The 27,209-nt window shown below is 47.3% G+C and overlaps 1 protein-coding gene across 1 annotated transcript in view; it reads right to left on the minus strand.

Moving 5' to 3' along the window:
* Positions 1–27,209, minus strand: part of LOC146194298 (testis-specific serine/threonine-protein kinase 3-like) — a 320,653-nt gene that overhangs the window by 67,348 nt on the left and 226,096 nt on the right. The window contains exon 4 of the mRNA XM_084596524.1: positions 22,979–23,004. Coding sequence (XP_084452650.1) covers positions 22,979–23,004 — 26 coding nt within the window. The remainder of the gene's footprint in view (positions 1–22,978; positions 23,005–27,209) is intronic.

Genomic DNA, 27,209 nt, shown 5'->3' on the forward strand with positions numbered 1-27,209 from the left:
CCGGAGTGCAAATCCAAAGAGGAGAAATACTCGACTCCCTGTAAACAGTCCAAGGCGTCGTCGATTCGCGGCAGAGGATAGACATCTTTGCGCGTGATTTTGTTAAGCCTACGGTAATCGACGCAAAACCGGATGGAACCATCTTTCTTGGTGACCAAACAACCGGAGAAGCCCATGGACTGTTAGATGGCTGTATGACGCCCCGGCGAAGCATGTCGTCCACGTTGTCAGCAATGACGGCGCTCAGGGGCCGACACGCGATAAGGACGCTGTCGTAAAGGTGCGTTTGTACCAGTGTCGATTGTGTGCGCAACGACAGACGTGCGACCCATAGCAGTGTGAGGAAGGTCGAAGGCAGAAGTGAAGTTCTGTAGAAGAGCAGCGAGTTGATCGCGTTGTGCGGGTGGAAGATCTGCCTCAATAGCTTGTTGAAGAACATCGGGTGGTGTCGAAGCGGTCGCTATATCGCAAGAGCTGAGCACATTAGCGTCTAATGAAGTAGGCATTCCAGGAAGAGTATTTACAAGCGCGGGATCAAGTTCTTCAATACGACCGAGACACTCGCCGCGTAGCAGGACGGATGGGCACGAAAATTGATTTGAGACGTACATTGCACTAAGGCCATCTTCGAACTTGAGGACAGCAAATTGAAGCAGGAGGCAGGGATGGCGTGAAGCGGCGTCGGAAGGTGTGAAGAAGACAGTCGAACTAATAACGCTTTCACAGGAGAGTGGAACGAGGGCAGCAGAAAATGGAGAAATGTCTGTGTCATCGGCGACGAGGAGTTTTGCAGGCCGGGTAGCGACGTCACACAAAACGGTATCACAAAGAGGTAAAAAGGAAACTTCCGCGCGAGCGCAGTCAATAAAGGCATGATGAGTGGAAAGGAAATCGCAGCCCAGGATGATGTCGTTTGAGCAGCGAGACAGTACAATAAACTCGATGGTATATAAGACGTCTTCGATGAGAACATGGGCCGTGCACGCCGCTGAGGGATGAATGCGCTGTGATGAGGCGGTGCGAAGCGAAAAGTCGGAAAGTGCGGTGGTCACCTTACGAAGACGACGCCAAAGAGCTTCACTGACGACGGATACGGCAGCGCCCGTGTCGACAAGAGCGAGTACTGCGACGCCGTCGACAAACACTTGAATTACGTTAATGGGAGAACACCGAAGACTTGAAGAGTCGAACCGAGCGCAGTTCTGCCCCGGGAACTGCGACTGTTAGTTTCCCTCAACAGTGCCGGTAGAACGTCGGAGTGGGGACGGGGAACGGCGACGAGGGGAAGGTGATCGGCGAGTTGTGTACGTTTGATCGTCACGAGATACAAAGTCGGAACTGGGCGGATTTCTCGGCGAGGGCTGGTCTGTATTGTAGGGCTAGTTCCATAGTTCAGGTCGAGAAGGTGGAAGGCGTTGGCGGCAAAGGCGTGCGACATGGCCCGGCAGCCCGCAAGAGTAGCAGATTGGCCGGTTGTCCGCAGTACGCCAAGGGTTCGTAGGGCGTTGGCGTACCCTTGGAATAGGGACATGGAATGCAGACCCAGGCAAAGGCGAAGGAAGGTTGGGAGGAGCGGCCTGGTAGGAAAGAGATGCTGATGGCATGAGCGGCCTGGCCGCAACTTGGGCGTAAGTCAGTGGTGCCGTTACTTGCGCCGGCACGGGGCTGGGCGGCAGCACAGGGCTGGGCGGGAGCGTGGAGCTGGGCGGAAGGACATCAGCCATGTGATCTTGAACGGCACGCCGTATGGTAGGGGCCAAAGACGGAGCTATGTCAGGAGCAAGGCGGCCAGTATCCTGTAACTGAGGGACCAGCGATAGCTGGCGGGCGACCTCTTCTCGAACGAAGGCTATGATGTACTGAAGTAAAGGGCTGTCCTCTGATGGGGTGGAACCGCCCAACGCTAGTGTAGAGATGGCGTCGTCTCAACACCGGACCGCCGGGTAGAAGCGCGCTTCTTACGAAGCACGTCGTAGCTCTGGCAAAGCTTGATCACGTCACTCACCGTGGCAGGATTTTTTACCCAGAGCATTTGGCACGCGTCGTCAGAGATGCCTTTCATGATGTTTTCGATCTTATCCGCTTCGGTCATTAGCGCATCGACACGCTTGCATAGGTCCACGATGTCTTCCCAGACGGCCACAGACGTCCGACGGTCAACCGACGGACGTCCGTTTTCGGACCTTCGGACATCCGACGGAAGTCCGGTTATGTTAGATATACGTGCAGCGGACGTCCTTCGGACTATCGTTCGTGGATCCGGATTGCGTCCCACGGACGTCCGACGGACAGCCGGAGGCGGACATTCGGACGTTTCCCGGAACTTGCTTGCAGGGCCCGCTATTGGTGCAAAAACTTGCCAATAACATTCGTGTAAAGCTCAGCAAGCATGTGCCATGGAAATTTCAGTCACATACTCGTGCTCAATGCCTTTGTCGTGAGAGTAAAGCAGACAATAGAATATGCGATAGGCTCAAGTTTCCTGTTGTCTGCTTTACTTTCACACACAAAGCACTGAACAGCAGTGTGCAATTAAAACTTCCATCAAAGAGGCACATATGCTAGCTGAGCTTTACACAAATGCACCATTCCTGAAAACATGCGAAGTGCATAGGCATACCAGCATGCGAGGTTGTTAAAAAAAACATTTTTTTTTGCTTTGTTGCAAAAACTGCATGCATAAATAGTCTACACTAAAAAAATCGACGTTAAGGAATGGCATGGTAAAATGCAGGCCAACTGGAGTATTAAGAATCTACTTGAATAATTTTTTTTTAATTATCCTTGGCCGTGACAGCTCTTTCCTTGGGGAGGTGGTGGAGGAAAAGGTATTTATTGAAACCTAATATTTCGGAATTAGCGAGGAGATGATCGAGTTCTCTGTGGGCGGCCTCCGCAGACCGGGATTCCAGGAGCAGTTACTATCCTGTGCATCTGCTCGATCAGCTGTTGCTGGTCTTTCAGGCCTAAGATGGAAAGAGCAGGTTGGGCTCTTCCTGCAATAGAAGGGAAAATGAAATTCAAGTTATCTGTGCTGAACTTTGATTACACATCTCCAAGGGCAACTGCCAGTTTCTCTCAATTGCTTTTTCCAGATGGCACTATACGCATGCATCTCCATTCAGAACTGTCACATACTATATAAAAAGGTCATATAACTGCAGCAAAACCCATGCAGAATAACAAAAGATACAAACATAGTTTGACCAGAACCTGGCATTCAGTATTTTAATGTTTTTATGCCGTCTCTTTGAACATGCCACTCTGACCAAACATGGCATGTTATGCTTGCTGATATGCGCCCTCAGCAATATCCAAGACATGGAGTGTACATGCAGAGAAACTAAGCATAAAGGATGCTGTATATGAACATAAAGCACAGCCAGAGCATTGTAGTATTACACAGGTACGCATTGGCGGCAGAAACCTGCATTTTGAGCGGTTTAACAGGCAGATTTCTAAAGTCATTGTTCCTGCTCTGAAAAGAAGTGATCAATAATAACATCATTTAATATTGTTACCTTTTTGTTCTGTAAGCTGCACATTTCGCTGGTTTCCATGTACCCTCTACCGAAGACATTCCCTGGGCGTGTCAGGGGTATATCGACATCAACATCTAGGCTACAAGCGTCTCCTTAGAGCAGCTGCGACGAATTAACTTATCTGATAACATGCAAGCTGCTGCAGCAGAATAAAGATAGACATTTGACATGTAGAAGCATAGCCCGCCGCAGTGATTGCGCAGTGTTCATGCTTCTACAAGAGTTTGAAGTTATTTGTTTGCCCACAGCGCTATATGTGACATTACAATAGCAAGGCTTATAGTTACACAAAACACAAAAAGCTGACAACCACAAGCTCCTGATGTATTACCGGCAGCATGCAGCATGGATGTTAGTTACTGAAATATGGTTGCAGAATTATGGCAACCAGCTGTGCATGTATGTCATGGATTTCTCAACTACGCACAACAAATTACAAAAAATAATGGTCTTTATAAATGCAGCCAGCTGTTCACAAGAACCACTGTAGCTTTTTTATGGGGAAGGTAGTGGGCGCCAAATAAACTGCCCCTGTAAAGGCGCCTAATTTGCCCCTATGTAATATTGGGGACAAAAGTGTGTGAACTACACAAACTGCAATCAAAGCACACAACTTTCACATCGACCAGGAAACTCGGACCATACATGTCGATGTGAAAGTTGAACTTTAGTTCTTTCATGTGTGCAAGAGAAATAAGGTCGCAATTCGTTTACATCGCGATTCTAGTCCAAAATCTCCAGACATACTGTCCAGAGACTTTTGCCCCCGCAGTATAAGCCACCACTTGGATAAGAGATTAGTAAAAGAAGTGTATAAAAGACATTAGTGCTGTTGGACAGCCATAGCTATAAAAATGGTATTGACATTGGAGTACTGCCTTAAGGCGGGGCCTAGGGCATTACAAAAGCAAGAGTTAGTGTCCGCTGGTCCTCATTTGAACGAACAAAAAGAGGGGGGGGGGGGGAATCTACCTCAACTACATGTTTTGAGTGACACCAAGCCGCAGTTAGCATTAAAGATATCACACAGTTTTGTGGAAGATTTGGGAGCGCTTTGCTGCTTTCTTACAGGATTGGACAAAAGAGCTCACCATCTTCAGAAAGGCATGTTATATAGAAATGAAAATAGTGATTTTACTGCATCTGGCCACAACAACTTGCACACGGAGAGGAAGATGAACTGAAAACTTTATACATGAATGTACGCATTTACAACAGGTGGAACAATGACCATGATCTATGCCGAAGAGGAAAGATATCAAAATCTAGCTCAGAACGAGTTCTCCAGGCCGCGGGGCCGTTTCATTAACTTCGGGACTCCGTCCACATTTCTCATCACCAATGACAACCAACTCACACATGACTGGCTAACAAACATTTTGGCATGTCTTTCTACTTTCATAAGGTTCTTCACCCTCTCCCTAACAAGCAATGGAAAAGGGACCACAAATTCGTTTCACAACAAACGGAATTTAGAGAATGGACATCGAAATGATTGACTCATTAGGTCACATGCCAGACTCTCTCACCTAGGAAAAAAAAGAAAAAAATTAGAACCCATCAAAACGGTGTCCCACGTGCGCAACCATTGCCCAAAGCTTGCACCCTTGGCGGCTCCTTTTACAGGGCAATTATTGCAATTATTGGTGTCCAGTCAGCACCATTGCGGACCACATCAGAAGAGCCAACCCACATCCTCCCGATCCGCATCATACCGTCACTGTTACACACTTGCCCTTTTTCAACGCCACCATCTCCCACCATTGTTGACATCCAGGGTTGGAATCCTCAACGAGACCCCACTGAGCGCGCCTGCACTGAATAATTGTCACTTTTATGGGCTCCCCAACAAGGTAGAGGGCCTTACGCCCTTCAACCTGACAGTGTTTTTTCTTTGAACGATAAGCAGTTCTTCCAAAAGAGGTGCTCGTTTCAAAGCTGTGCTGCCTCCGGGTGATGGGTCCAGTCAGCGTACTAAGGACCCCTTAGTTGTATACTGTTTGTAAAGCTCCTTAAATATAAAAATGAGCCCCCTACATGACACAGCAACGAGAACAAACTGCCTGTCCGGTGTCTTCGAGTGCGACAGCAAAGTCCTCAGAAGAGGGGACTTCTTTCCCTCTCTGCCTACGTTTCCGTTAAGCACTGCAGCTGCTGTAGCTGCCTCTCTGTGCACGTCTCTCCGCCTCCTGTCCGAGCGCAAGTGGGAGACGGCCGCAGCTGGGCATTGAACAGGTGACCCAAAAAGAGCAGACTAATAATGGTGCCTAGCATACCCACCGATCCCTTACAGAAACCATTAAAGAAATGAAAGCAACACATCAGATAACGCTACAATGTTTCTAAGTGCAAAGTCGACAACTCCAAGTCATATAAATATATGTACATCTCCGCACATTAGCTAGAAAGAAACAGTGCAGAGTAAACTAATAATTCAGTGTCTAGCAACACTATTAAAAGGGGATAAAGGCCACGGGGGCTACGATTATTAGTACCGTTTTGCCTTTAAACTACAATAACATACTTGTTGCAAGCTTAAAATCAAAGATTCACACCTGTCTCACCCACAGCAATGGAACACACATCTGACTCAAGTCTTCAGAGAAACAGCAAGCTAGACTATTACAGACGCACCCTTGGTTGTTTTTCTGGCATTTCTGAGGGTGAAGAATCTGACTTATCAGTAGCATGTATATGAATAAGAATCCTATGACAGTAAATGCATCAGATTTTCTGGAGTGGCTTTTCTTTGCTGACCACATATGAGGTGAGCTATAATTTATCCAACTTGGCCTAGGTTTATTCTATGAATAACAAAGCTATAGCAGGTACACAGTCGTCCACTCAGGCTGAAAATGCAAGTGCGTGACATGCACTTTTTGAGATGCCACTGCATCCATCGCAGCCGCACACCGTAGCGAAGAGGCAGACAGCGTGAAGTACCAGCGTCTAGTCCCTCTACCACCACTGGGGTCCCAAACTAGGGACCCCTTGTTTTTGTCAGGACAGGCCCCCTCAGGGTCAGCTAGTGAGTAACCTCCTGTATTTGTATCTGATGGAAATGTTTTCCACCACCACCCACAATACGCAGCTGCGCATCATAGCAGATGTGAAGCAACAGCTCCTGGTCCTTCTACACATAAGCCACTTTGCCTTGATGCATGCCTGCGCACCATAGTAAAGAGGCAGACGACATGACGCAGCAGCTCATGGTACCTTTACACATGAGCCCCCCCATTGTACTTCGATACGCACCATAGCAAATATACAGACTACGCCACACAGCAGCTCCTGGTCCCTCTATGCATAAGCCATTTTGCCTCAATACGCACCTGCGTACCTGAGCGAAGAGGCAGACGTGAAGCTGCAGCTCCTGGGCCCTCCATGCACAAGCCACTTAGCATCAATGCACGGCTGTGCACTTTAGTAAAGAGGCGAAGGACGTTAAGCAGCAGCTCCTGGTCCCTCTACACATCAGCCATTTTGCCTCGATGCGCATCTGCACACCGTAACAAACAGCCAGATGTGACAAAGAAGCTCCTGGTTTCTCTACACATAAACCACTTTGCCTCAATGCTCGCCTGCACACCGGAGCAAAGAGGCAGATGACGTGAAGCTGGAGCGGCTGGTCCCTCTATGCACAAGCCACTTAGCCTTGATGCATGGCTGTGACGGATGCATTGCTATTTTGCAAACTGCATGCCACACATTCCCATTCAAGCTAAGAGTGGACGACTGTGTAAACGTAAAATACTGGTTATTTACTTCAATGGACAATGACAAAAAGTAGCATGGTGGACAATGTAAAAAGAATTTGCTGCATAAAGTCTGTTGAAACCAGTTCTACATCCTACATGTAAACAAGCTAAAACCTTAATTTCGAAGGGATGTCCTGTGTGTTTAAAATCATCACGCTCAAACAACTTCAACACTGACAATCATGATTCAATATTAATAATATAGATAATGATACAATACTCACTTTTAGCCATACCAAAGAAATAAGAATGCAATGGGATGTTGCTCTTTTTTCCCCGTGGATGACAGTTTTTCATGCTCGAAGTGCTGCTTCCTGTTGGCCTACGAAATCGGCTACAGCAAATGGCATCTGAAACATTTTTGGAAGCCTCATGCTAGTCTTCAACGAGAAAAGCATTGCCATACAGAAGCAGAACACAAATACTTTTACAACACACTAAAAGCACCAACTGCGGTGCTGTTTTTAGGATGACTAGGTACAGGTTTTGCTGTAGCAAGCCAAATGTTAGCCTTCAATAAGGAAAGCATTCCCATACAGAAACAGAACACAAAAGCTTTTACAACACATTAAAAGCATCAATTGCACAAATGCAAGTAAGATGACCCGGTACTGGTTTCTGCTATAGCCCACATCATGTGACCAGCGGTTATCAGAAGCCTTGAATGTGAGCATGAAGACCTAGGTTCAATTTATGGCTATCACTGTATTAACAAGCATGGGTTTAAAGCTACTTTAATATGATAATCTAAGAACATGGTAAGAGCTTTCAATGCGAGACATAAGCTCAGTATCATGCACTATAAGGTGCTGCATGGCTCTAGTGTAGCTTTGGCATTATCTCGCTGTCAATAATGCAGTGAAGTTCTGAGGAGCCTTTGAATATCTGTAAGGACAAAGCAACAACAATTTTGTTTTCTTTGCTCAGCTCGTTTTTTTATTTTTTTTTTATTTTTCAGTCCGCGGCTTGCATGGCCTCCCAGTATGCCTGTTTTGCATAAAAGAAGGCGTTGCAGGCACCAGAGGTCACAGCCCAACTGTATCGCGGCGGCGGTATGTCCAATTCGTGCCAGAACAGCGCAGAACAACGGGTCAAGAAAAAGACAAGTGCTGACTTTTTTTTTTCTCTCATCTCCTTGTCCGGTTGTTCTGCGCGGTTCGGTCCCACATGCATAATCAACATGCGCAAAGTGCTGTCCTTGTTTGTCAAAGCTGAAGGAGAGTACTAAACCTTTAGTTATTTATTAGCTACAGCCGTTCCTTCTAGAAACTGTAGTTGCCGTAAAGCTCAAGAGAGAAAGATCAGCGGCTGCCCATTAAAAAAAAATAATAAAAAAACCCTCCCGACGTTTTCACAAGTCTAGGCATGTCGCACGATAGGCTCGAGTGCTAAAGTTTTCTCGTATAGTTTATACAACTCAGCACGTTGCGCATGGTTAACAAATTAACTCCTTTAAAGCTCGGGCAGGCACTCCTTTATCAGAGACAGAGAAGTTGCGCGGCTTACTGGCGCAGCGTCCAGTAATGCCGAGAAAGATGGCCCTCAGACTTGAGGCTGCACTTTAGTTAGTCGGCGCGGAGCCATCCTGTCAGTCTCGCCTAAAACACTCGACCGTTCGGCTGCTGTACAGAGCTGTTTCCTTACCCAAAAGCTCATCACCATCGGTGCATCGAAAAGTTCCACTAAAGAAACAAAAGTTCGGTGAAATACTTACTTTGGAATAGGCGGGTGAACAAAGTATGCCAGCCGCACCAAGCCACAGCAAAAACAATGCTAGCAGTGCATTACAGCCGTAGGTATTTGTAACTGCGCAGAAAATGCAGAACACGGAAACGTGAAGCAATCTTCCATGACTAAATTTCAACTTGTCAGGTGGATTGGATTGGCTCATATCAGATTTTTTTGAGGATAGGTTCGGTTTCGTTCTTTTTGAGCTTGCTGCTTGCTGCGTCTATTCAGCCACTGATTAAAATTTCACCGAAGCATCATGATAGAAAAATGTTTAATGGTCATTTAACTTTGAATCAAAAATTTTTGATGGAACAATTCAACGATGAAACATGCGGAAAATAAAAAAAACTGTTTAATGAAAACGCTTTCTGTCGCATCGATTCGCTCTGGCATCATATAATGCAGACTTGACGGCATTACTGATTTATACGCAGTTCAGACGAGCACGACGACTACAAACTATATCATAGCTGTGTAAAAGCAAATCCAGTGGCGGACGTTCGGCGGCTGTCCGCTGGGCGAACGGATTCGACCATCCGCTTTCGTACGTACGCCGGAATTCCGGCGGACGTCCGAAATCGGCCGCCGAGTTGCGGCCGAGTTCGGTTGTCCGTCAGATGTCAGTGGCCGTCTGGGTTCTATATAACTAGTGAACGACTCTTCGACTTGCTGAGTGCGCTCACGCAAGCGTTGTTCTGCCCGGAGCTTGCGAACTGCAGGGCGGCCGAACACTTCCGCAAAATTCTTTTTAAATGCAGACCAAGATGGCAGGTCTGCCTCGTGGTTGCGAAACCAGAGGTTCGCCACGTCAGTCAGATAAAAGATTACATTGCTTAGCTTGATAGCGTCGTCCCATCTGTTGTAGCTACTAACGCGCTCATATGCCGACAACAAATCGTCGACGTCCTGGTCGGCTGTGCCACTGAAGAGGCACGGATCACGCTGCCGTAGAGCTTCAGAACACAGCACGGTGGTTGGGAGGGGCGACGATGTCGAGGCAGTGTCGTCCGGCATGCTGGAAGCAGAGGGTAATGTGCGGCTTCTTAGTTCCAGGGTGGACGGGAACGTACCCAGCAGCACCTGCACCAATTGTAGGGGTGTGCTTATTCGGTAAACCCAGATGGATCGAGCCGCTCAGGAGGGACTCACAGCGGAGCGTCAGGCGTGGCGAAAGAGCAAGGCAGCGAACTTCTTCGTCCTTGAGAGCGGCAGCACGCGACGCATGTCAGTGGTTATATCGAAAAAGATTACCACACTACAATATATATATATATATATATATATATATATATATATATATATATATATATATATATATATATATATATATAGGGTGTGTCCGGTAAGTAGTGCAAGAAATTATTAAAGATATCAGTAGAGACGTTATCAATTCTTTGAAGTAGTCCTCTTTGGCATCTGTGCGATTTTTCCAGAGACTCTGCCGTGGACTGTACACATCCTGGAAGGCGTCGATAGGAATCTCGTTTAAAGCCTTTGTCATGGTGGTTTGCATCGCATCGACGTTCCCAAAACGGACTCCTTTCATGACGCTCTTAATTTTTTGGAACCGCAAGACGTCTACCGGAGCCAGGTCAGGGCTATAGAGGGGCTGGGCCAGCGTTAACATGTTGTGCTTGGCCAGAAACTCCCTTAAGCAGAGAGAAGTGTGGCTGGGAAAGCTAACGTGGTGCAACTCCTAGGTATCGGTGATGTCCTTTCCCGCTCGAAGGGCCCTTTTCTCAATCTTTCAAGCACATCCACGTGGTAGACAGCCTTGATTGCCGCTCTTTGGGTGTACAAATTCGCTGTGAACTGCACCCTTGGTGTCAAAAAAGACCTTTGGCATTGCTTTCATTTCCACTGGCTCATCGCTGCTTTCGTGTGGCGAAGGGCTCTGATGTGTGCCATTCGGAACTTCGGAGCTTCTCGGTGCTATGCTAATGAAAATTTGACGCTGTGAAAATAGGACAAAGGAGATTTGCCGTAGACCTGCACAATCAATTGATATGTGTCGGCAAAACTTATTCAGTTTATCACAGAAATATTTGGCGTATCGTTGTTCGCGTGGAGATTCCATTACACATTGTGATAAGGGCACCATCAGTAGACACACGGAAACAGGGATCATGCTGCTCCTAGAACTTAGAGCCATCTGCGCTAAGCAGTGCGGCAATGTTGAAAGCCCCATTCACCTAAACCAACCAATCCTAGCGGGGTATGATTGACTGCAGCGCCAGAAAAAAAATTAATTACTTTCCGAACACACTCTGTATATATAGTCAAGGGCTCGACGAAAGTTTATCTGGTCGGGCATGGTAGTAGACCCTCCCCTGTAGCAGACGTCTACCCTGTATATATATTGATACGGGGCGCTCACAAGCAGTGGGATGGAGATAAAGAGTGATTGAGTGAGTGAACTTGATTAAATGCTTAAGGGTCTTTTATCTTCGCCTCTTCAGCCGAGGCTGACGAGCAGTAATTGGCACCCCCAGACCAGGGCACCACTGGCTCTCGCCAGCTTGCGAGCTCTTGTTACCAGGTAGAGCTCAGCCTCCGGGTCAGAACTGGCCTGCAAAGCCTTCCACTGCCTTCCATTTGGATTTGGAACTGTTGGTATTTCTTGTGCGCTGCATTCCCACGTTATGTGGTACAGGGTAAAGGTCCTCCCGCAACATGGGCATTTGTCTTTAAATGTAGTGGGATGCATCGCGTGTAATATATGTAAATGAAGGTACCCGTCTGTAGCCGCCTCAGATCTATGGCCTCCTCGTTGCTGAGCTTTTTATGTCGTTCCGGATATACTTTCCACTAGCCTTTGTAGTATTCTTGTATTGTGGTGTAGTCAGAAAGGATAACCGATGGTCGCTTAGGGCAACAAACTGGATTTCAAGGGAAGAAAGCGTAGCAGGGGGCGGCAGAAAATTACGTGGGCGGATGAGATTAAGAAGTTCGCAGGGGTGAAGTAGATGGAGCTCGCACAGGACCGGGTTAATTGGAGGAATATGGGAGAGGCCTTCGCTCTGCAGTGGGTATAGTCAGGATGAGGATGATGGTGTTGTCGGGGTCAAGCTGAATCAGGTCCTCCGCCACTAGACTGTTGGGCGCACGGTAAGTTGTATGTCCTCGGGCAACCCTGTGAGCGTACAAATTCTCCGCGACCCCTGCGTGCCACGGAATCCACACTTAGTGTTTCAGTGTATGGTTTTGTTGTCTCGCTTGTGGAAGTCAGGATTTGTTGTGCCGTCTTAGATATCTTGTCCCGCTGAAAATGTCTGCATGCGGATTAAGAATCCGACAGTATCGCCAGACTCTCCCCCGTTTCTCTACCCTGCCTAATGGCTAGTGCGATAGTCACTTCTTCTGCCTCAGTGATCGTACAGTTTTGGATCGAGGCTCTAACTACCTTGCGGCCATCGCAGTCCGTGACCGTGGCTACCGCCCTCTGCGTTGGTTTCGTATAAAGCTGCGTCGATGAACCTTTACCTTACTTGTTGGCCTAAAGTTTTCTCATAATACTCTGCCATCGCCTGCCTCCTTCCCTGGTGCAGGCGGCGTTCCATGTTTCTTGGTATGGGCTGAACTCGGTACCAATTTTTTACTTCCCGCAGGACTTCTGTTGTCCTGTTATAAGACTGTAGAAGTATGCTGTACCCAAGCCTTTCTAGCACCCGTCTTCCCATCCTCATTTGCAGAAGTCTGTTCAGCTGCGACTTTATCTGGGCTTCTGCCAATTCTTGTATTGTATTGTGTAGACCCAGAGCTGCCTTAATATTGCTGTTGCTCATGTTCCGAATTATGGCATTAGTGATCTTGTCGTCGCCAGCTGCCTTGTTTCGAGTGGCGCTTGCTATTGCCACCCGAACTGCTTTCTCCGTGATAGGCTCGTCCATTCTCAGATTTGGGTCTTCTTTGTACTCTTCTGCATATGGAGATGGATCCACTAGCTCTACTCTATAGCATTTGTCGTGGACGGCCTTGATCACAGCTTCCTTCGTGCCTGGGAATGTGTGTAACCACCGCTCCAGCGACATCTTCCCCCCCCCCCTCCCTTGGTCTTGGTGGGGTCTGTGATTGCCTTTAGGATTCGCTGTCTTGGAAGTGCTGAGTGTCTCCTGCAGAGAGTCGCAGAATTTTCCCCAGTTGGCTCTCGCCAGTTGTTCGGCGCACTCCGCCACCTTCAGTATGATCTCCATGGTCTTCAGACTAAGATTTTGATTGTGCCTCTGTTTATTCCGGGCTTTTAACAGTCCCCTTCTCGCTTCTCACAGGTGGAGTAGATGGGTGTCCACTTCTGGGGCCTCATTTGTGCCAGTCAATTCTTGCGCATTTCGCTTGCTTTCCGGAGAGCCCCGCACCAGTTATCAAGATCATCGATCTCGCCTTGGTCCTTCTCTTGCGCTTCCCTGTACTTGTGCCAGTTTGTAATCCTAGCTGCACCAATTTGACGCTTTACGTGCGGGTGGTCATGCTCACTATATAGTGATCACTACCCAGATAGGCGTGTTTATCCACTCAACGTCGCCGCAGTTCTTGACCATCATAAGGTCCGGGGTAGTGTCCTTGCTCGCACTGTTGCCCGTTCTCGTGGGCACTCCCGGGTCCGTTACCAGTACCAATTCATGCCTGTCTATTAGCTCTCTAATAATTCGGCCTCTCTTGTCATGTCGCACGTATCCCCAGCTCGAGTGTTTTGTTATGATGTCGCCTAATATGGTTAACTGATTCCCTCTTGCTGATTCCCTTTATTGCTTCTTCGAGCAGCTTGTCGAAGTCCATCTTCCTCTGCGAGGGGGGGGGGGGGGGGCTGTATGCATTTACATCAAAGTTCCCTGCTTTTTGTCACTCTTTTGGACCACCTCCACCAGCAGATAGGGTGTTTCAATCCCTTGAAATTGGTCGTGCCGAATGTTTGTAATGGTCTTCTCCACCATTGTCGCCACCTTCCAGCTCTCGCCGTCGGAAGCAAAGACCTCGTACCGGCGAATTGAACGAGAGCTTTTTACCTCCTGTAGGGCTATCACAGCCGATGATCCAGCTTGTGAGGCCAGCAGCTGTTACAGCATCCCCTTCTTGTGTCTGATGCTTCTACAATTCCACTGCCAAATATCTAGGCGGTCTTGCTTTGCCTCCTGGTGTCTAGTCATGATCGGTCTGAGCTTAAAAGCTGGTCACTCCGGGCCTTGGCCTTTTCGGCCCTTTCTCTTACTGTGGTAGCTGCTGTTTGCTTCCTATCAGTTTGGTCATCTCGATTTGCATGCCTGGAAATTTTGCTCTATATCCATGCTTCATAGCTTGCTGCATGGCTTTCTTTGTGATTTGCTCAATTATGTGTGGGAGCAGCTCTGCTAGCTTTTCCCCTACTATTCTTCCTATGTCTTCAGGGTGTGGATTCTTCGAACCTTTTTGGTTTCAGCATCTGGTCTAATTGTTTAACCAATGCGTCCTCCCTTCTTATTCCTTTTGTTTGGCTAGAATTTCTATTCTCTCCTCCTGTAGCTGTGTTTGGGAGGCCAATGCTGGCCAGCTCACCTGATTAAGGTTTTCTCTCTTCTTTCTTCTCCCAGGCGCCTGGTTTGCAGTTCTTCGCCGGCTACTTGGGTTGCGCCTTGGTCTCCGACCTGGGCTGTCACTAGGACCTGGACCGCTCACGCGATGTCTCCTCCTCCCCGTCTAACTGAACCACCTCTGATGCTTCTTCATGATGCCCCTCGTCTCTGGGTGGCGCTGACGTGTCTTTGGGTGCTGATCTGTTTTCTTTGGGATCTCCTTGAACTTGCTTCCGCAACCGGTGGCTCTAGTATCGTGTGCTCCCCCACAGAGAGCGCATAAGGATTCGCACTCGTGATCCTCCTCCAGATCTTGCTTGTTGCATCTTCTGCATGCCCTGATAAACGGGTTCGGGCATACGTCTGCTGGGTGTCTTGGCTTTCGGCAGGTGTGGCAAAATTGCTTTGTTGGCTTGTACAGATCGCATATTATCTCTCCCCCGTAGTAGTACATCCACTTCGGTACGACTGTCCCCTCAACAACAATGAGGGCCGACTTGGACTTGCCCATTGTTCTGGCCACGAATATTTTCACGCCCTGCGTCATGACGAACCGGTTCTCTATTCTTGCTCTGTTGCCCTAGGCTTGATGCCGTAGGCCATCCCTTTGAGGTATTCTTCCGGTCATGAAGGCGTTGACCGGATTGTCTCTCCCCTAGAAATTCATGCTTCGGATGCTCATCATGCGCTCTGTCATCTGCATATCTGGAGATGAAGAGGTTATGTGGCGTTCACAAGCACTAGGATGAAAAAGAACAGGAAGAAGAGCGAGGTACGCGGGCTGAGGAGCTGACCGTTTGATGACCATTCCACGACGTTCCGAAACCCTGTAAATAAATTAGTTTTGCCAATCGCCACTTCGCAACATTTGGTGGAGGGTTGGGTATAGATCCTGGACGCGTATTAGCAAACCATATCCCGTAGGAGCATTCGACCAGGCGACGCTTTAGCGCGTGGTTCCTCTGAGCAGCGCCACCTGGCACCAAATAGCTTATATATTGTCTAAAACGAATAAGAACGTATTTAAAGGCCGCTGTTCCAACGTTTTGGTGGCGCAATGGATCAACATCACCTATCTATGCATTGATGCCACTTAAGCATATGTTCGACTCCTGTGTTGTGATATTTTTCCGAATATTTTTTTTTTCTAATTGCCTTCACCACAATTATATCCTGCCTTCAGTGAATGTATGCTACCTTTAGGTTGCGTTTAGAAAGACTTTCAGCAACAATCGTCCTGACAACAGTAACACTAAGCGATTACATTTCCTATTATTTACTGTGTCAGTGAGTGTATCTTACCTTTAGGTTGCGTTCAGAGACATCTTTCAGCAACAATCGCCTTTTACAGTGAGTTGCGTTACCTTTAGGTTGCGTTCCCAGAGACCTTTCAGCAACAATCGCCGTTTAAGTAGCTGAGAGTGTCGCCTGCTCTTATGCGCCTACGGGATATGGTTTGGCAATACGCATCCTGGACCCATCAGCCATTCGAAAGAGCCGACACCTGGCCGGGCTGCCGCCATGGTTGCCTCCTATGAATACCTCGGGAGGAAATGACTAGCCTGCGGAAACATCTGGGACGAGTCAATAACATCCTCGGTACTGCCCTGAAAAGATAAGGTCCTGGCCAAACCCAAGGCTTGCCGCGTTCGTTTTCAGGAACGTCTGATGATGTTGAAGAGTGGTTCACACATTACCAACGAATGAGCCAGTATAACCGCTGGCACAAGAGCACGCAGCTGCCGATGGTGTTTTTTTTCTTGCGAGCACTGCACTCTTATGTTTAGAGACCCACGAAGATTCTCTTAATCCTTGGGACCATTTCATGGAAGAACTGAGAAGGTGCTTCGGTGACTCCTTGTTGCGCAAGAAAAAGACCGAACAAACTCTTGCATAACGAGTCCAGCTGTCAGGTGAGACCTGCACCCTGTATATAAAAGTTCTAAAGCTTCGCAGGACTGTTACTCGTGCCATCACGGAGGAAGGTGAAGTTGGCCACATTCTGCAAGAAATTGCTGAAGATGTCTACAATTTCCATATTACAAAAGAAAGCCTCGCCACTTCGTCCAACATTGTCCATCATTGCAGGAAGTTTGAGGCGTTAAAGACTCGGCTATCGCCCGCAAGTTCGGTCGTATTTCCAACGTCCCGACCGTTGCTAGTGCCGAGAGTAATTACGACAGTGATGGCATGGACGACATAACGTCTTTCATCCGGCGGATTGTCCAAGAACTGGCAGAGAGATTCTAATATCCTACCGCCCACACTGTCTACCATGAATGCGCGCTCCAGCTGCTGCGTTTTGAATTACCGCCCTCCTGGGCCGGCTCGAGGTGCAATCGTACACAACGTAGCACCAACAGCCATCCCGCAGCTGAAAACCTCCACGTTGCGTTTTCAAGCCGCTTCATGGAAGACCAAGCACCAGGGCCACGAAGATACGCCCACCTTTCGAACGACTTTGCCGTTCTTCCAGCTCGCCGCTACTACCACCCAACAATGACTTTTCCGGACCAATAGCTCATGCGGCTCCGGTGCGTCACCATTATGGTCGGCGTGGGCAGATTTCCCGGTACTGCCATCGTCGGGAGCAATATTACCTACATCCGTGTTCGTAGGCAAGTTCCTCTGGCCAAGCTTCAATGGGATTCCATGACTACCAGTCCTGGAAACCACCTCGTTCCCGGCCGCTGCGACAAGGAACACTCCAAAACGACTCACCCACTTCCGATCGCAGTTTCAAGCCACTTATACAGCGACGCTGTTCGCCGTCGCCACGGCGCTCCTCTGTATCACCACTTCCGGACAACCAATTGCTCCGGCCGATTGAGGCGAGGTCACGGAACGGTCGTTTTCACTAATTCATCTTCCTCTTATGTTAAAAACAAGATGTCTGTGTGTGTCGGTGGAATAATACCCTCGCGTTGGTAGACACTGGCGCCGCCATATCTATGAAGAGTTTTGCCTTTAAAAACCACCTCGGAGGGAACGTTAGGCTCGCGTGGGATCGGCCTGCTAGATTTCGCGGTGTGGGCGGTGAATCTTTGCACCCAGTTCATATGTGCTTCGTGTCAGTTGTTACTACCGGTGAGAAGTTTCGGACTAAGTTCGTCGTATTACCCCATGCCACCCAAGATGTCATATTAGGTATTGACTTTTTACGTCAATGTGAGGCGACACTTGACTGCGGTGCTGGTGAAATTTTTCTTAGCCGCAATAACTAAGCAACTCAGTTGCGGCGATAGCGACAAACGTGTTCGTCAGTCGTTGAACTAAGAATGCCTGCCGCACACGTCAAAGCTCAATTTAAGGGTGGCTCAGAGCCATCTAGATAACATCGCAAACTGTTACTAGCACAACCTGGAACATTGTAGAAACCTACAGGAGTGGCCGGAATCTTCGAGACAGATCTCGGCGCATCTTGCGCGACAAAGGAACTGATAAAGGTGCGTCTCGCGAAATCGAGCATTAACAAACAAAGAATACAGAATTGATATGCGTGCCACAATCACAATGATAAGGCCGCATGCCGGCGGCTGCTAAAAACCAACAGATATAGTTTTGAAGGTTTCGCGGCATTACTCCCCCCTTAAAAACATCGCCTCGATGATACAAAATAAACAAAGCAACTTAAACATAAACATTACAAATTTTAAACACCATGGATTCTTTAACGCGCGTGATAAGGCTACAGGCGAACAGCATGAACGACTTCTGGGTGCGCGCGTCGCCGTGATACTGCCGTACCGTCGGGAATGACTTCATAGTCGAGTTGTCCGACGCGCCGAAGGATTTTGTATGACCCAGAGTATCGACGCAGTAACTTTTCACTTAGTCCACGGCGGCGAATTAGAGCCAAAACCCGAACTCCTGGATTGTACTCTGCGTGGCGTCGTCGGAAGTTGTGCCGTCGGGTGACGGTGCGCTGTTGGTCTTTTATGCAGCCGAGCGAGTCGTCTGGCTTCCTCTGCACTCTACAGGTAGGCGGCGACGTCAAAATTGTGCTCGTTGGTTACGTGCGGCAGCATTACGTCGAGCGTCATCCTGGGCTCCCTGCCGTACACAAGCTTGAACGGGGTCCCTCTCTTCGTCTCCTGGACTGCCGTGTTATACGCGGAGATCACGTACGGCAAGATGGCGTCCCAGCTCATGTGTTCAGCGTCGACGTACATGGCGATCATGTCCGCGATCGTTTTGTTCAGGCGCTCCGTAAGGCCATTGGTCTGGGGATGATACGCAGTTGTTCGTCGATGGCTTGTATGATTGTATGCAAGGATGGCTTGCGTCAACTCTGCCGTAAATGCACTTCCCGTGTCCGTGATGAGCACTTCTGGTGCGCCGTGGAGCAAGAGAATTTGTTCAACAAACCATTTGGCGACTTCTGCCGCGGTATCATTGTGTAGTGATTTTGCTTTGGCGTAACGGGTAAGGTGGTCAGTGGCCGTGATGATTCAATTGTTACCCATAGATGGAGATGGAAAAAGGCCAAGGAGATCCATCGTGTTCAGTAGCCTAGCTGGTCGGATCAGCGACGTCTTGTGCCGTTGGCACTCACGACACGTCTTCACGTAGTGCACAGGAAACTTCGGCAGGCAGCCGCGGCCAATAGTGCTTCTGCATTCGACGCAACGTGCGCGTAAATCCGAGATGGCCTGCTTTGGGCTCACCATGCAACACCCGCAGAATTTCCTGCTGGAGGCTTTTAGGTACAAGAAGCTGCGTGGTCCTGTTGGATGCGAAGTTCTTCGCGAAGAGACCATTGCCTAATGCGAACAATGATAAATGATGCCTGAACACAGCAGGAGGGGAAGCGGTATTTCCTTCTAAATAATCGGCTAGCGCTTTCAGCCCTGGGTCAGATCGCTGTTGTTCTGCGAAACTGCCGACGCTTACCGGTCCCAAAAAGGCGTCTTCGTGTTCTTTCGCCGGCGCATCAACGGGGGCTCCTGACCAGCAGTCTGCATCGGAGTGCTTGCGGCCTGACTTGTAGACGACTGTGATGTCGAATTCTTGAAGACGTAGGCTCCATCAGACAAGGCGGCCGGAGGGGTCTTTCAATTTCTAGATCTTGTGCGACCTCCGGATCGGTTCTTGGACCTCGACCGGCCCCTGGTTTGGTTCCTCTAGTCCCCCGAAACTGGATCTTGATCGGAATCCGCCCCTTCCCAGTCTCGGGAAAGAAATCGAGTCAGAACGGCTGCTGCTACGTCCCCGGGTTCTCAATCTGCTTTGTCGGCTCGTCAACGCCACTGTCTTCTTTGATTTACCGTGATGCATTTGGGATTTTGCAATGCCCCAGCTACATTTGCGTGGTTCATGGACACTATCTTGCGTGATCTTAAGTGGGAGGTATGCATATGCTACCTGGACGAAGCCATCAATTACGGCATGACGTTTCAAAAGCATAAAGAGCAATTTAGTGTTGTACTTGCCTGCGCTGCACAAGCTGGGTTGGTTTCGAACGCCAAGTAATGCTGAACGGCAAAGCGCTTGTTCTCAGAGTTCTTGTTGAGTAGAACGGCATACAGCCCCACCCACAGAATTTAGCTACCGTGCGTGAGTTCCTACAGCCCCGTACTCTGAAAAACCTGCGAAGCTATCTGGGCCTGTGTTCCTACTTCCGTAGATTCCTTCACTGAATCGCTCAGCTCGCCCACTCTTTGACGCCTCTGCTTCACAAGGACACTCCATTTATATGGTCGTCTGCATGTGAGTCTGCCTTCAAGCAGCTCAAGTATTTGTTAACATTTGTGCCTGTTTTTCGCCACTTTGACACTTCGACAGTTTGAAAAATTACACTAAGACGTAGAAGTCCAACCAGGCGAAATAACGACGAACAGGAAACAAAAATAAAATAAAATGCAGAGCGAATAGAATACAAAGGGTGCGGTCTATTCAGGATGGCAGACGTGTTAGCTTATCACAAAATTAGGTTCTATCTGTGCGTTCGACTGTTTTCGTGAAAGGAATTCTATAAGACTATTGCATGAGGGAAAAATGAGCTATTCATTGTAAGGACGCAGATAAAAATTCGCGTTAGAAGCTGGCTATGACTTAAACTGGAAGATCTTAGTGGTGTTCTTAGCAGCTGATGACTGGACTGTAGGCAATAATAAAATGTGTGAAGGCACAAACGAGATATGACGTGGCGTGATGCAAGGGACGGCAAGTTGACGTCCCTTTTCATTGACGTGACAATGTCTTGAATAGGTCGAGGTGATAAATCGTGCAAATCGGCAAATCGGTTTCAAGTTTTGCTGTGATATATGATTGTTACGCGTACACAAGCTTAGGTCTGATTAACGTGAGATATGCTAGTTTTTTATTGTCTGAGGATGAGTCGCTGAGACTACGCCACATGTATCCCAGAATTAATACTACACATTGTGATTTAGATAACTTGCACCAAGAATATAAAAAGCGAAACTTGTAGCTGGCTGACACCAATTACGTATTGTTTGTAGTCATGTTATGCTCCTGAGTATTTTTTATTTCCCCTCAATTGCATAATTAGGTGAAATGAATTGTTTTCACATGTAAGAGGCCATATACATAGGCTTTTTCCAAAAGCAAAGACGACGACAGCGATAAGGATGAAGAAAATCAACGTGAAGGTTATAAAAAGGCGCGATATGGAGAGGCAAGGGGGGAAAGCCAGAGAAGCGGAGGATCCGGGAGTTGAGGGACGCCTTAGCTATGATTGAGAAACGCCGGTTGCTGTAACGGTGGCGTATTTGGGTTTGCTCGGTACGGTGGCCCCGCAAGGGATAAAACGACAGAAGAGACGAAGAAAGCGGGCTGTTTCGACTAGCATCTACCGCCCCCAGGAGCCGAGCAGCCTAGCGATTAGCGGCGCATGCTTTTTCAGTGGGCGTCACGTTGGACGCGGCACTAGCTTGAGAAAGCCTATACTACTACTACTACTACTACTACTACTACTACTACTACTAATAATAATAATAATAATAATACTACTACTATTATTATTATTATTATTTTTTTTTTCCAAGATGGCGCCCAGTAAGGACGCATGTGCGCTGTGCTCCCGCCCGTTTTTTGGCAAGCAGCAGTTTTTACGATGTGCCGACTGTGCGAAACGTGTTCACACGAAGTGCGTCACCTGGGCGGATGACGAGCTGCAACTTCTGAAGTCCGGCTCTCGGCCATTCTTGTGTAATTTGTGTGCGTCGTCGTCGTCTGACGGTGTTAGTCTTAGCGACGGTGGTGCTAGAGTCCCTGGTGCCCCGCTCCTGCCCAGCCACCCGACCGGTTTTCCCCCTTCAGCCGCGACCGGCGAACATGGCGGTGAGTTTGCCTCGCTACGGGCTCTCCTCCTCGACGCGCTTGAGGGAATCTCTTTTCTGAGCGATGAGGTTGCCCAGCTACGGGAAGAGAACGAGCGCCTTCGTGTAGAGAACTCGCGGGCTTTCGTACAACAAGCCGAGGTTATCGCCTCTTTACGTGCCGATGTTCGCGGCCTACGCCAGGAGCTTGTGCGGTGCGCTGCTTCGCAGTGTGAGCGTCCTCTCGTCGAGCGTCCTCTCGTCGTCTCCGTGGGCAATCCTACCCGTGAGGAGCAGCCATCTGTGGACTACTCCGCCGCTCTTCATCGAGGGATGACTCTTGGAGATATTCCCTGTTCATCTTCTGCCTCTGCTCCTCGCCGTGCGGTTGACTTACCCAGTGAGATGAAGAAGCACCGAAGTCGAGCCATTACTGGCGCATCGAGCTCATCTGTCCTGAACGTTGCCATTTACCAAAAGAAGCGTCCGAAGACTATTTTCGTCTCTAAACTCAGTCCCGATACTACATCGGTAGACCTTACCAACCATCTAAAATCAGTGAATATTACTCCCATTTCCTGCCGGCAGCTGAAAACAAGGTACGACTCCTACTCGTCCTTCCATATTGAAGTTGATGAAGAATCCTACAGTAAGCTTGTTGAGCCTTCGATGTGGCCGATGGGTTGCATATACAAGGACTTTCGTGGGAAGCTTTACGACGATATGCTTCATCCCTCTGAACTGACGCAAAATTGCAGTGGCCCCTAATTTGGATATCTATTATCAAAACGCCCGAGGTCTTCGGACTAAGGGATCAGAATTTTTTTCTAGCGTCTTGTCCTCTTGTTATACCGCTGTTGTGGTTACCGAAACCTGGCTGTCAAGTGATATTCCTTCCAATGATTTCTTTCCAAATAATTACTCTGTTTTTCGTAGCGACCGCCCTGAAACAGGTCCCAAATCAAGAGGAGGTGGAGTGCTCATTGCTATTGACAGTTTTGTGAAGTGTGTTCGACGTTCCGATCTGGAAACTGTTGAAGAATGTGTGTGGCTCAAGCTCACTTTAAATCGACATGAAAAACTTTTACTTGCAGCTTTCTACATTCCTCCGAATCTACCTCCTTCAGCCTATGATGATGTTCTGCTCTCAATCGAACATGTTATAACCCGTCATAGCAAACACAAACTTCTTATTTTAGGTGATTTTAATACTCCTGGTATCAACTGGAACTCACTTATTTCTTCTCACAACAATCATTACATATTAAGTAAGTGTAACTCTCTACTTGATTTCATAGCCTTTAACTCTTTGCAGCAACACAATTTCATTGAAAACTGTTGCGGTAATATTCTTGACATCTGTCTATCGAATTTTGAAAGTGTTCGAGTCTCGAGTTTGGACATACCGCTGACTCGCTGTGACAAATTTCACCCTCCGCTTCTAGTTACTACTGCTGTCTCTGCCTCACCTTCTACTAACTCAGATCGGGTGGGGAATTCGCCCCGTTTCGCGTATGCACGTGGTGATTATGTCGGTCTTTTCAATTTCTTCTCTTCCGTCGACTGGTCCCTTTTAAATGACATTAATGATTCAGATGGACAAGTCAGTCGCTTTACAGAAATAGTTCTTGAGGGTATGCGTCGGTACATACCTTTGCATACTCCTACGCGTAGGAAGTTCCCTTCCTGGTTTTCAAGGGAACTAATAACGGCGTTAAAGCTCAAGGAACGGGCCCATCGTAAAGCGAAACGCCCTGGGTTTCACAATTGGGCAGATGAGTTTCGCCGTGTGCGTTCTCTTTGCAAACGCTTATACAAGCGGGACTACGACTCCTATCTTGAGTCTTTAGAGAGGTATGCCTCAAATCGTCCTAGTCAGTTCTGGCGTTACGTTCGCAAGCGTTCCATTAAATCAGATTTAAGTATCAGCTTAGTTGACTCTCAGGGTTCGGAAATTCGGGATGTTGCCGACAGTTTTGCACAACATTTTTCCTCCGTTTACAAACATCCACATTGTGATTCCGTTTGCCTCCCATCTGGTGCACTATCTAATTCCATTCTCTTTGACGAGGAGTTGATAACTGAGAGTCTTAAGCGTCTGAGACCATCTTTGTCTCCTGGACCTGATGGCATTCCAGCTGCCATAATAAAAGCCTTCAGTTATATCTTCGTACCAGTACTGACTGCCATATTTAATAACTGTTTAAAAAATGCTGCCTTTCCTCGCGTGTGGAAAATGGCACGCGTGTTTCCTGTCTTCAAGTCTGGAAACAAAACTGATGTTTCCAATTATCGTCCGATTTCTCTTCTATGTGCAACCTCTAAGCTTTTCGAATTAGCTTTGCACAGCGTACTTTCCTTCCATCTCAAACATATCATAGTACCGAATCAACATGGCTTCATGTCGGGTCGCTCTACTTCCACCAACCTAGTCACGTTTATGACGTATGCCTCTGCAGCAGTCCTTCAGAGGGGTCAGGTTGACACTGTGTACTGTGATATGAGCAAAGCTTTCGACGTTGTTACTCACTCACTACTTCTTGAAAAACTTCTACTCTCTGGCGTTGAAGTCTCTCTCGTAGCCCTCCTACGCAACTATCTCCTTGATCGCTTCTGCTTTGTCAGTGTCAATGGACAGACTTCTTTCGTTTACCCTGCAACGAGTGGAGTTCCTCAAGGTTCAGTACTAGGCCCGCTTCTCTTCTCCGTTTTTATTAATGATGTTTCCTCTGCGATAAAGAACTCCTCGTTTCTTCTTTATGCTGATGATATAAAAATATTCAAGGTAATACATTCTTTTCAAGATTGCGTGTTGTTGCAATCGGACATATCTGCTTTTTCTGATTGGTGTGCGATGAATCGACTTACCCTCAATTCTTCCAAAACTAGGGTTGTGTCCTTTACTCGTAAAACACATAGCTTTCTCTACCATTATTCTGTCAATTCTGTGCTGTTGGATAGGGTTGATGAAATTAATGACCTTGGTGTACTTTTTGACCGCACCCTCAGCTTCTCCTCTCACACTAAACGCATTGCTCAGCGGGCTATGCGCACACTCGGATTCGTTTGCAGACTTTCGAGAGAGTTCCATACTCCACTTCCGTTCCTAAAACTGTACCTGTCCATATGCCTCCCGGTCTTGGAGTATGCGTCGGTTGTTTGGAATGGCACTTGCAAATCGAACTTGGACAAGGTTGACAGAGTACAAAAAAAATTTTTACGGATATTTCATTATCGCTTTCCTTTCGCAACTTCCCCCTCTCGCTCCACCAGGAGCGCCCAACTGAATCTTCCTTCCCTTCACTGCCGTCGTATCAGACTTGATATCATATTTCTGTACAAACTCCTTCATGGCCACATTATGTGCCCTCAGCTCTTAGAGTACATCCTACTGCGCGTTCCGCGAAAGAGCATGAGGGAATTCAGACCATTTCAGGTTTCTCCTCTTCATTCCCACTCCCCTCTGGACAGGATGCAGTGGTTATTTAACTCTTTTTGTCCTCACCTTGACATCTTCCAAAACTCGCTCTGTTCATTTACATTTGATGTTCGTAGCGTTGTATTCTAAATAGTACTTTATCACATATAACTCCCACTTTCTAGCCTTAAATTGTATTTACTTCACTTTTTGCTTTTTCTCCTGTTCAATGCTGTCTGTATCTTGAACTACTTTTTATCCGTTTCTTGCTTATATTTCAACTTTAAACTTTATATTCGAATCTTACTGTCCCTTGTTCAATTTTACTTCTTTATTGTATTATTCTGTATTTCTAGCCTGTGTTTTAAGTACCATGCACTTGTTGCGCCTGGAATGGTTGTTTATTTTATGTATATTTCTATATTACTATAATCAATGTCAGTCATCTGTTTTTTTTTTTTTTTCCTCTTCTACCTACCGTTCTTTTTTTTTTCTTTATTTCCTGGTGTGCTAAAAAATTCTCTCACTGTGTATATAAGTGATGATACTCATTGTTTGCTTAATTTCCGTGATACTTTTCGTCTCAGTTTCATTTCATGTATTATTTATTTCTTTTTTTTGTGTTCTCTCTGTGTGTGTAAACATGTTTGTGCTTTTTCATTTTTTTTTTTTTTGTGCTGCAGCACAAAGACCACATGGTTGTTCCTGCGCACATTAAATAAAGATTGATTGATTGATTGATTGATTATTATTATTAGTAGTAGTAGTAGTAGTAGTAGTAGTAGTAGTAGTAGTATAGAGGAAGACTTGTTTCACTAAGTTGGCACTGAATTGTCTGTAGGTAACCGCCAAAATAACTGGCCAAATATTATCTTCACAGTTTTAATTAATAATGATAATATTAATTGGTTCACAGGAAGGGAAAAGCGCAGTATCTGTCACTTGTGTCTGTCTGTGGACACCAAGGGATGAAGGTGTCCACAGACACGAGAGTGACAGATACTGCGCCTTTCCCTTCCTGTGAACCAATTATTATTATCATTATTATTATTAAATAAAACTGTGAAGATAATATTTAGCCAGTTAATTCGGCCGTTAACTAGACAATTCAGTGCCAACTTCGTGAAACGAATCTTCCTCTATACTACTACTGCTACTACTACTACTACTAATAATAATATTAATAAACATAATTAGCAGAGAAATATTACTGTATATTATTATTATTATTATTATTATTATTATTATTATTATTATTATTATTATTATTATTATTATTATTATTTAGTAGTAGTAGTAGTAGTAGTAGTAGTAGTAGTAGTAGTAGTAGTAGTAGTGAGGCTCTCTCAAGCTAGTGCCGCGTCCAACGTGACGCCCATTGAAAAAGCATGCGCCGCTAATCGCTAGGCTGCTCGGCTCCTGGGGGCGGTAGATGCTAGTCGGAACAGCCCGTTTTCTTCATCTCTTCTGTTGCTTTGTCCCTTGCGGAGCCACCGTACCGAGCAAACCCAAATAAGCGTACCGGTGGCCTCATGTTCTACGGCGCTGTACCGTAGACTCCCTGGTGTTCTCGAACCGGTCCCGGGGATTGAGCGACTACTCAGCCGTCTGCTACGTCCAGGGGCTCCTCCAAAGCTCGTACCACCGTCCACCTGCATCGCCCAGGTGGTTCACCTCAACGCCGCCGCGAACGCCAACGTCGCTGCCGCCCAACCGCTGCAGCCCAAGCCGAACGCCACGCCGACGCCATTGCCTGAACCCACGAAACACGTCGCCCGCTTCGAACTGTAGGCTCGAAAGTGGAACGCTGTCTCTTAGTGTGAAGCATCGCGTCTATCATTAGTCTTTGTAGGTTGTGTTAGTTGTTGTTCATTTTGTTTGCATGTTAGCGTCTCTGTGTATGTGCGTGTATTAAATGTGCGTCCGTGTGG

The sequence above is a fragment of the Amblyomma maculatum genome, chromosome 3 (genome assembly GCF_055883805.1).
Source record: "Amblyomma maculatum isolate TAMU_Amacu chromosome 3, ASM5588380v1, whole genome shotgun sequence".
Lineage (NCBI taxonomy): Eukaryota > Metazoa > Arthropoda > Arachnida > Ixodida > Ixodidae > Amblyomma > Amblyomma maculatum.